Source organism: Coregonus lavaretus, assembly GCF_964263955.1.
Source record: "Coregonus lavaretus genome assembly, contig: HAP1_SCAFFOLD_2510, whole genome shotgun sequence".
Lineage (NCBI taxonomy): Eukaryota > Metazoa > Chordata > Actinopteri > Salmoniformes > Salmonidae > Coregonus > Coregonus lavaretus.
In genome coordinates, this window is record NW_028160364.1 from 2,698 (window position 1) to 13,802 (window position 11,105).

Sequence of the window (11,105 nt, forward strand, 5' to 3'; positions counted from 1 at the left end):
GGGCAATCTGTCTTCTCTTTTCGTGTAGATGTACAGTATAGGGAGGTTGTGAACCGGCCTCACACTCCAGTACAGTAGGTGGCATGTATTCACCTCTTAGTTGGATGCGATCCGCCAATACAATTTCAAGACGAAGAAGAAGTTGTCTCGCGGGGGTTCCGTTAGCTGAGGAACGCTCAACTGTTCTTTTAAATCGAGGCGGAGTTGAGTTTTGATAACTGGTTGCGAGATTTGCTAGCAACAATATTGAGTCAAAATCATTCGATTCTTGTAAAAATGTCAATTCTGAAAACGCTTAGCGGTACATATGTTTGTCCTGTACAACAGCGGTAGTGAAATGTATACTTTTAATAAAAACGTTTATCGAATACAACCACCGACTTTTTCCTCATTTGTGTAGCTCAACTCAGCGTGAATGTGAATGTGCCAATTGAATTTCAGCGTATGTAGTATAAGCAACACTAATGAGGAAAAAGTCGATGGTTGTATTCGATAAAAGTTTTTATTAAAAGTATATATTTCAGCACCCCGCGGAAGGACCGCAGTTGTACAGGACAAACATAGGTACCGGTAAGCGTTTTCAGAATGGACTGATGGTGACTCAACGTTGTCGCCAGCAAATGTCGCGACCAGTCATCAAAAGTCAACTCCGCCTTGACGTGAGAGACCGGTGGTGAGCGTTCCTCAGCTAGGGTCAGGGTTGATGAGGGCTGCGGGATTCATTCCTGCCTATTTGTACGAGATTTAGATGATCTACCGTAGTTTTTTTTTCAGATCATTTGAAGAAGGTTCGTTCCTGGAGTCTGGCAGCGAGGCAAGTCAATGTGAAGACAGGTAAATTAGCTACTAGCAAACGTTGGCTATCTAGGGAAGCTAACGTTAGCTAGCTCGCATTTTCAGCTAGCCAGCCTGGTAGTGAGATGGCTAACTAATTAACTAGCTACAGCCAGTATTATTTGTTTACACGATTAGCTACCAGCAGTTAGTTAATATTAGCTGATATGTAGTTAAATGACAATAGTAAATGGCAAGGTGTCTGTTTACATAGCTATCTAACGCGTTAGCTACGCTAGTCAAGGATCCGCAAAGCGCAAACTATCTCACACATAACTAGCCAGTTAGTTAAAAACATTAACGTAGATTGCAAAACAGCTGGTGTGTAACGTTAGCTACTGGCGCACTAGTGGCTAACTCGCCTTTCCAGCAAACTGTCGCATCTTTTAGCAGCATGATGGTTAAATGTGGGTGGGAGAGTCGTGGGACATTCGGCACAGGCCAGCCAGCTACAATGTGTTGCGGCAGTGATGCCCTTGCTCTGGTTTTTCCACCATCACCTCCAGTGATTTAATCACAGCTGTGTGTGTGTGTGTGTGTGTGTGTAGCAGCCAATTACGGGTATGTTGGTATAAAGACGTTCTTATTAGGAAGCTAGCAGGCACAATATTTCGTCAGAAAATGACACAGAACTCCGATGTCCTGGTGTGGTCTGTCCTCGGGTTATCCTCAGGTCGAATTTTGTCATTGGCATCACAGTGAGGGGTAATGCTCAGACAGCTCAGCAGTACTTCAGTTCACATACTACTGAGTCACGATGTACGTCCCAAATAGCATCCTATTCCCTATTTAGTGCACTTTTTTTAGTAGTGTACTATATAAGGAATGAGGTGCCATTTGGGATGTGCACAAACACTGCTCTGCTGCATACAGTATTTTGCCATGTGGTGATTGCATGCTCTGGACGCATGAGTGGATATCTGACACACAGAACAACCTATTTCTGTTCTCATGGGTCACTTGTTTTGTTTTCTGGAAGATTTTCCATGTAGGCTAATGTTTCCAATATTTACACTACCAGAAAATTAGGCTAGTGATTGGATTGACATTAAGTACTGTAGATAGTGCATGCACAGTGCCTTCAGAAAGTATTCACACCCCTTGACTTTTTACACATTTTGTTGTTACAGCCTGAATTTAAAATTGATTAAATTGAGATTTTGTGGCACTGGCATACACACATAATGGCAGTCGAATTATGTTTTTTAAAAGCTGAAATGTCTTGAGTCAGTTTTCAAACCCTTTGTTATGACAAGCCTAAATAAGTTCAGGAGTAAAAATGTGCTTAACAAGTCACATAAGTTGCATGGACTCACTCTGTGTTCAATAGTAGTGTTTAACATGCTTTTTGAATGATTTCCTCATCTCTGTACCCCACACATGCAATTATCTGTAAGGTCCCTCAGTCGAGCAGTGAATTTCAAACACTGATTCAACCACAAAGACCAGGGAGGTTTTCCAATGCCTTGCAAAGAAGGGCACCTATTGGTAGATGGGTAAAAAAACAAAACAGATATTGAATATCCCTTTGAGCATGGTGAAGTTATTAATTACACTTTGGATGGTGTATCAATACACCCATCCACTACAAAGATACAGGCGTCCTTCCTAACTCAGTTGCCGGAGAGGAAGGAAACCGCTCAGGGATTTCACCATGAGGCCAATCAAAAATCAAATCAAATCAAATGTTATTGGTCACATGCGCCGAATACAACAGGTGCAGACATTGCAGTGAAATGCTTACTTACAGCCCTTAACCAACAGTGCATTTATTTTAAACAAAAAAAGTAAGAATAAAACAACAACAACAAAAAAGTGTTGAGAAAAAAAGAGCAGAAGTAAAATAAAGTGACAGTAGGGAGGCTATATATACAGTAAAATAAAGTGACAGTAGGGAGGCTATATATACAGGGGGGTACCGTTGCAGAGTCAATGTGCGGGGGCACCGGCTAGTTGAGGTAGTTGAGGTAATATGTACATGTGGGTAGAGTTAAAGTGACTATGCATAAATACTTAACAGAGTAGCAGCAGCGTAAAAAGGATGGTGTGGGGGGGCAGTGCAAATAGTCCGGGTAGCCATGATTAGCTGTTCAGGAGTCTTATGGCTTGGGGGTAGAAGCTGTTGAGAAGTCTTTTGGACCTAGACTTGGCACTCCGGTACCGCTTGCCGTGCGGTAGCAGAGAGAACAGTCTATGACTAGGGTGGCTGGAGTCTTTGACAATTTTGAGGGCCTTCCTCTGACACCGCCTGGTATAGAGGTCCTGGATGGCAGGGAGCTTTGCCCCAGTGATGTACTGGGCCGTACGCACTACCCTCTGTAGTGCCTTGCGGTCAGAGGCCAAGCAGTTGCCATACCAGGCGGTGATGCAACCAGTCAGGATGCTCTCGATGGTGCAGCTGTAGAATTTTTTGAGGATCTGAGGACCCATGCCAAATCTTTTTAGTCTCCTGAGGGGGAATAGGCTTTGTCGTGCCCTCTTCACGACTGTCTTGGTGTGTTTGGACCATGATAGTTCGTTGGTGATGTGGACACCAAGGAACTTGAAGCTCTCAACCTGTTCCACTACAGCCCCGTCGATGAGAATGGGGGCGTGCTCAGTCCTCTTTTTTTTCCTGTAGTCCACAATCATCTCCTTTGTCTTGGATGACTTCAAAGACAACTCCTTTGTCAATGATGACTTTAAAACAGTTACTGAGTTTAATGGCTGTGATTGGAGAAAACTGAGGATGGATCAACGACATTGTATTTACTCCACAATACTAACCTAATTGACAGCGTGAAAAGAAGGAAGCCTGTACAGAATAAAAACATCTTCCAAAACATGCATCCTGTTTGCATTAAGGCACTAAAGTAATACTGCAAAAAATGTGGCAAAGCAATTCACTTTTTTGTCCTGAATACAAAGTGTTATTTTTGGGGCAAATCCAATATGACACATTACTGAGTACCACACTCCATATTTTCAAACATAGTAGTGGCTGCATTATTACATTTTTACATTTTAGTCATTTAGCAGACGCTCTTATCCAGAGCGACTTACAGGAGCAATTAGGGTTAAGTGCCTTGCTCAAGGGCACATTTACGTCATTTAGCAGACGCTCTTATCCAGAGCGACTACAAATTGGTGCATTCACCCTATAGCCAGTTGGATAACCACTTTACAATTATACTAATTTTTATATATATTTTTTAAATTATTATTATTATTATTATTATTATTTATTTATTTTTGGGGGGGAGGGGTAGAAGGATTACTTTATCCTATCCCAGGTGTTCCTTAAAGAGGTGGGGTTTCAAATGTCTCCGGAAGGTGGTGAGTGACTCCGCTGTCCTGGCGTCGTGAGGGAGCTTGTTCCACCATTGGGGTGCCAGAGCAGCGAACAGCTTTGACTGGGCTGAGCGGGAACTATGCTTCCGCAGAGGAAGGGGAGCCAGCAGGCCAGAGGTGGATGAACGCAATGCCCTCGCCTGGGTGTAGGGACTGATCAGAGCCTGAAGGTACGGAGGTGCCGTTCCCCTCACTGCTCCATAGGCAAGCACCATGGTCTTGTAACGGATGCGAGCTTCAACTGGAAGCCAGTGGAGTGTGCGGAGGAGGGGGGTGACGTGAGAGAACTTGGGAAGGTTGAACACCAGACGGGCTGCGGCATTCTGGATGAGTTGTAGGGGTTTAATGGCACAGGCAGGGAGCCCAGCCAACAGCGAGTTGCAGTAATCCAGACGGGAGATGACAAGTGCCTGGATTAGGACCTGTGCCGCTTCCTGTGTAAGGCAGGGTCGTACTCTCCGAATGTTGTAGAGCATGAACCTGCAGGATCGGGTCACCGCCTTGATGTTAGCGGAGAACGACAGGGTGTTGTCCAGGGTCACGCCAAGGCTCTTCGCACTCTGGGAGGAGGACACAACGGAGTTGTCAACCGTGATGGCGAGATCATGGAACGGGCAGTCCTTCCCCGGGAGGAAGAGCAGCTCCGTCTTGCCAGGGTTCAGCTTGAGGTGGTGATCCGTCATCCATACTGATATGTCGGCCAGACATGCAGAGATGCGATTCGCCACCTGGTTATCAGAAGGGGGAAAGGAGAAGATTAGTTGTGTATCGTCAGCGTAGCAATGATAGGAGAGGCCATGTGAGGATATGACAGAGCCAAGTGACTTGGTGTATAGGGAGAAAAGGAGAGGGCCTAGAACTGAGCCCTGGGGGACACCAGTGGTGAGAGCACGTGGTGCGGAGACAGCTTCTCGCCACGCCACTTGGTAGGAGCGACCGGTCAGGTAGGACGCAATCCAGGAGTGAGCCGCGCCGGAGATGCCCAGCTCGGAGAGGGTGGAGAGGAGGATCTGATGGTTCACTGTATCAAAGGCAGCAGACAGGTCTAGAAGGACAAGAGCAGAGGAGAGAGAGTTAGCTTTAGCAGTGTGGAGAGCCTCCGTGACACAGAGAAGAGCAGTCTCAGTTGAATGACCAGTCCTGAAACCTGACTGGTTTGGATCAAGAAGGTCATTCTGAGAGAGATAGCAAGAGAGTTGGCTAAAGACGGCACGCTCAATAGTTTTGGAAAGAAAAGAAAGAAGGGATACTGGTCTGTAGTTGTTGACATCAGTGGGATCGAGTGTTGGTTTTTTGAGAAGGGGTGCAACTCTCGCTCTCTTGAAGACGGAAGGGACATGGCCAGCGGTCAAGGATGAGTTGATCAGCGAGGTGAGGTAGGGGAGAAGGTCACCGGAGATGGTCTGGAGAAGAGAGGAGGGGATGGGGTCAAGCGGGCAGGTTGTTGGGCGGCCTGCAGTCACTAGTCGCAAGATTTTATCTGGAGAGAGAGGGAAAGAAGTCAAAGCATAGGGTAGGGCAGTGTGAGCAGGACCAGCAGTGTCATTAGACTTAACAAACGAGGATCGGATGTCGTCAACCTTCTTTTCAAAGTGGTTGACAAAGTCATCCACAGAGAGGGAGGAGGGGGGGGGGGGGAGGATTCAGCAGTGAGGAGAATGTGGCAAAGAGCTTCCTAGGGTTAGAGGCAGATGCTTGGAATTTAGAGTGGTAGAAAGTGGCCTTAGCAGCAGAAACAGATGAAGAAAATGTAGAGAGGAGGGAGTGAAAAGATGCCAGGTCGGCAGGGAGTTTAGTTTTCTTCCATTTCCGCTCGGCTGCCCGGAGCTCTGTTCTGTGAGCTCGCAATGAGTCATCAAGCCACAGAGCTAGAGGGGAGGACCGAGCCGGCCGGGAGGATAGGGGACACAGGGAGTCAAAGGATGCAGAAAGGGAGGAGAGGAGGGTTGAGGAGGCAGAATCAGGAGATTGGAGGGAGAAGGATTGAGCAGAGGGAAGAGATGATAGGATGGAAGAGGAGAGAGTAGTGGGAGAGAGAGAGCGAAGGTTGCGGCGGCGCGTTACCATCTGTGTAGGGGCAGAGTGAGTAGTGTTGGAGCAGAGCGAGAGAGAAAAGGATACAAAGTAGTGGTCGGAGACATGGAGGGGAGTTGCAGTGAGATTAGTAGAAGAGCAACATCTAGTAAAGATGAAGTCAAGCGTATTGCCTGCCTTGTGAGTGGGGGGGGATGGTGAGAGGGTGAGGTCAAAAGAGGAGAGGAGTGGAAAGAAGGAGGCAGAGAGAAATGAGTCAAATGTAGACGTGGGGAGGTTGAAATCCCCCAAAACTGTGAAGGGTGAGCCATCCTCAGGAAAGGAACTTATCAAGGCGTCAAGCTCATTGATGAACTCTCCAAGGGAACCTGGAGGGCGATAGATGACAAGGATATTAAGCTTAAATGGGCTAGTGACTGTGACAGCGTGGAATTCAAATGAGGAGATAGACAGATGGGTTAGGGGAAAAATTGAGAATGACCACTTGGGAGAGATGAGGATTCCTGTGCCACCACCCCTCTGACCAGATGCTCTCGGGGTATGTTAGAACACATGGTCAGACGAGGAGAGAGCAGTAGGAGTAGCAGTGTTTTCAGTGGTAATCCATGTTTCCGTCAGCGCCAGGAAGTCGAGGGACTGGAGGGTAGCATAGGCTGGGATGAAGTCAGCCTTGTTGGCGGCAGAACGGCAGTTCCAGAGGCTGCCTGAGACCTGGAACTCCAGGTGTGTGGTGCGTGCAGGGACCACCAGGTTAGAGAGGCAGCAGCCACGCGGTGTGAGGCGTTTGTGTAGCCTGTGCGGAGAGGAGAGAACAGGGATAGGCAGAGGCATAGTTGACAGGCTGCAGCAGATGGCTACAATAATGCAGAGGAGATCGGAATGAAATGAACTAAACATCAGGGAAAGGAGAGAGCAGGCCTCCCTCACCAAAAAAAAAGAAATATATATATATAACTCTCCCAACTTCCACCTCAGAAACTATAATTGTTTCACTGAACCACCCGAGTAAAACTCTCCCAACTTCCACTTTAGAAATTAGAATTATGTTATGGGTATGCTTGTCATCGACAAGGACTAGGGAGTTTTTTTGTTGTTGAATAAATAGAAATGGAATAGAGCTAAGCAAAGGCAAAATCCTAGAGGAAAACTTGGTTCAGTCTGCTTTCTAACAGACACTGGGGGACAAATTTACCTTTCAGCAGGACAATAACCTAAAACACGAGGCCAAATATACACTGGAGTTGCTTACCACGACATCATTGAATGTTCCTGAGTGGCCTAGTTACAGTTTTGACTTAAATTGGCTTGAAAATCTATGGCAAGACTTGAAAGTGGCTGTCTAGCAATGATCAACAACCAACTTGACAGAACTTGAAGAATAAAAAAAAAATAATGTGCAAGTATTGTACAATCCAGGTGTGCAAAGCTCTTAGAGACTTACCCAGAAAGACTCACAGCTGTAATCGCTACCAAAGGGGATTCAGGGGGGTGAATACTTATGTAAATTAGATATTTTTGTATTTCATTATCAATAAATGTGTAAGAGCGTGTTTTGACTTTGTCATTATGGGGTATTGTGTAGGTGTGTGAAAAATAATATTTTATCCGTTTTGAATTCAGGCTGTAACGTAACAAAATGTGGAATAAGTCAGGGGGGTATGAAGACTTTTTGAAGGCACTGTACGCGGCTAACAAAGCCGCATACAGTATCTCTGTATTCAATCTCTACTGAAATGTACAGCGTTACAGTATACCATGTTCTCTCTACTGAAATGTACAGTGTTACAGTAGTCTAGCTCTACTGAAATGTACAGCGTTACAGTATACAGTAGTCTATCTCTACTGAAACCTTGCTCCTGTATGTTTACTGAATGTGCCACTATTTGCTCACAGTCGTACCTCTTCTTCTTCTCCTTCCCTTTCTGCCCACAGCATGCAGTGATGGTGAGGCAGCCTGAGTCTGTAAAATGAAGAGCCCGGTGCACAGGTGTGTTTGTGTGACTGCAGGGGGTCTGAGTGCATGTGGGTCTTTCTAGAAACTAGCGTACCAGTGAGGATATTTTCACACGTCATCTGATCCAGGAAGGAATTTTCCGAATGACCAGTCAAGTGAGGAACAGCTGTTGTGATAGAACATGCGATGCAACAACAGCCCGAGTGCTGGAGGAAAAAAAGGTGTTCATGAGGAATGTTACACCGGTAAAGACCGTTGTGCCTGGATCCACGTTGGATCTAATATCCCTAGAGAATTAATCATCTGTTGTCTGCTTGATTTAGAGCAGGGTCTCGTTAGATTTAACAGAGAAAGCATTAAGGTAACGAGTTCATGTTTTTGTGCCTCGGATTGGACACAGAGTCTACTGTGCGCAATTGTGTGGGATGGACTATTGCCCCACATCCAACACTATTCCTATGAATTATTCTGGATATTCACATGACACAGCCTAGTGAGCTTCTTCACAATATGATCTGGTAATGAAATAACATGACAAATACATTTTGGTTTCCATGTTACACCTGCAAGTTTAAACAATACAGGGGGCTTAAAGTAGCCTACTTGAACTTGGAGCTCAGAAATGTGATTTATGGAATAGGCCTTGCCTTTAAAATCAGACATTTCCTCAATTTGGTGCTTGAAAAGTCCTTGTAATTATTGTAGCCAATTTTATAAGTTCTCCTGCTCCTTTATAATTATCCCTGATTTCATTTTTGATCCGTTTTTGTGTGAGATGTGACCACTGTTTGTTTCCCACCTCTTCAATGGAAGGGTGTTGCGGTAAAACCATGTGGTTATTATGAGGGCCACAACATCTGTTGGCTTCAGCTTGGCATTCCATACAAATCCTTCCATTTAAAAAAAAAAAAAAAGGAACCTGTTTTTTTTGGGGGTCATCACTTTCTAATGGTTAAAAACAGCGATGGTGAGATTCAAATGGTGAGATTTAATGGTACCGCTATTCATGGCTTTTATTATGTGTGGCTACGTCAGCCACACAGTCTACAGAAAAATCACCATGCAGCCAGTCTATTTAGTCAGGCAATGTCCACCTTATTCTCACATAGTCAAATTATTATAAAATATAAACGCAAAACAATTCATACTTTTTAGTGGTAATGGTCAACAACAAAAAAAAATCTATATTTTTGTACAATTTATATAAGTTATACAATTGTATAACATTGAGGTCCTTGAAAATTACAATGAAGTGCTTTTAAGAAGTCCTTGAATTTGACTTGCTGATGTCTTTATGAACCCTGCTTAAAGGATGTGTAGTCCTAGGGCTATGTTGTTCTGTAGGTGGAGTTATGGGACAATTAGCATATATTAACTTTTATTCCTCTAAGTACACATGTGGAACTGCATTAAAACCCTTTATTTTTATTTTAGTTTCAAACCATTTAGACGTTTTAATCCCGAGGCCACACATTAGCCCCGTTTTACTTCTAGAAAGGACCCATCTATTTGGTACAGCAGAAGACATTTCCATCTGGTATGAGTTAATAACATGTTGTTCTTCAGGTGTAGGGACGTGGAGAGCCAGGCTGCCTGCCTGCAGACTGAGCAGCAGTATATCCCGGTCTCCCAGCACACCTCCAGCAGCATGTGGTTTATCAGGTAGTTAATATTTACATTTTAGTCCTTTTTAGCAGATGCTCTTATCCAGAGCGATGTTATAGTAGTGAGTGCATACTTTTTTCGTTCTGGTCCCCCGTGGGACTCGAACCCACAACCCTGGTGTTGCTCTACCAACTGAGCCACACGGGGAACCAAAGGTGTCCATGTGGTTCGAACACGCAACGTTTTGGGTTGCTAGACCTTCGCGTCAGCATGCATTTGAATGGGTAGAAATACATCTGTTAGGGGTTGCTCAATTTTCCCAAAATTGCCAATTTTTCCCATAAATCCCGGTTGGAGGATTCCTGAATTTCCTGCTTATTTCAACCTAATTCCAGGAATCTTCCAGAAAACCTGGGAATTTTGGCTATAAAAAAAATAAAAATAAAATATATATATATATATATATATATATATATACACTGCTCAAAAAAATAAAGGGAACACTTAAACAACACAATGTAACTCCAAGTCAATCACACTTCTGTGAAATTAAACTGTCCACTTAGCAAGCAACACTGATTGACAATACATTTAACATGCTGTTGTGCAAATGGAATAGACAACAGGTGGAAATTATAGACAATTAGCAAGACACCCCCAATAAAGGACTGGTTTTGGAGGTGGTGACCACAGACCACTTCTCAGTTCCTATGCTTCCTGGCTGATGTTTTGGTCACTTTTGAATGCTGGCGGTGCATTCACTCTATAACCCGGAGTCTACAACCCACACAAGTGGCTCAGGTAGTGCAGCTCATCCAGGATGGCACATCAATGCGAGCTGTGGCAAGAAGGTTTGCTGTGTCTGTCAGCGTAGTGTCCAGAGCATGGAGGCGCTACCAGGAGACAGGCCAGTACATCAGGAGATGTGGAGGAGGCCGTAGGAGGGCAACAACCCAGCAGCAGGACTGCTACCTCCGCCTTTGTGCAAGGAGGAGCAGGAGGAGCACTGCCAGACAGAGCCCTGCAAAATGACCTCCAGCAGGCCACAAATGTGCATGTGTCTGCTCAAACAGTCAGAAACAGACTCCATGAGGGTGGTATGAGGGCCCGACGTCCACAGGTGGGGGTTGTGCTTACAGCCCAACACCGTGCAGGACGTTTGGCATTTGCCAGAGAACACCAAGATTGGCAAATTCGTCACTGGCGCCCTGTGCTCTTCACAGATGAAAGCAGGTTCACACTGAGCACATGTGACAGACGTGACAGAGTCTGGAGACGCCGTGGAGAACGTTCTGCTGCCTGCAACATCCTCCAGCATGACCGGTTTGGCGGTGGGTCAGTCATGGTG

General features: G+C 45.2%; 1 protein-coding gene across 2 annotated transcripts in view; it reads left to right on the forward strand.

The window, feature by feature from the left end:
• Positions 1-656: 656 nt before the first annotated feature.
• LOC311121898 (palmitoyltransferase ZDHHC3-A-like) overlaps positions 657-11,105 on the forward strand; it is a 47,678-nt gene continuing 37,229 nt past the window's right edge. The window contains exons 1-3 of one of the 2 annotated variants that reach the window (XM_084196334.1): positions 657-834; positions 8,131-8,185; positions 9,719-9,814. In XM_084196334.1, the coding sequence (XP_084052460.1) occupies positions 8,166-8,185; positions 9,719-9,814 (116 nt within the window). In that variant the 5' untranslated portion in view covers positions 657-834; positions 8,131-8,165. The remainder of the gene's footprint in view (positions 835-8,130; positions 8,186-9,718; positions 9,815-11,105) is intronic. The other variant, XM_084196335.1, reaches the window with a different exon arrangement.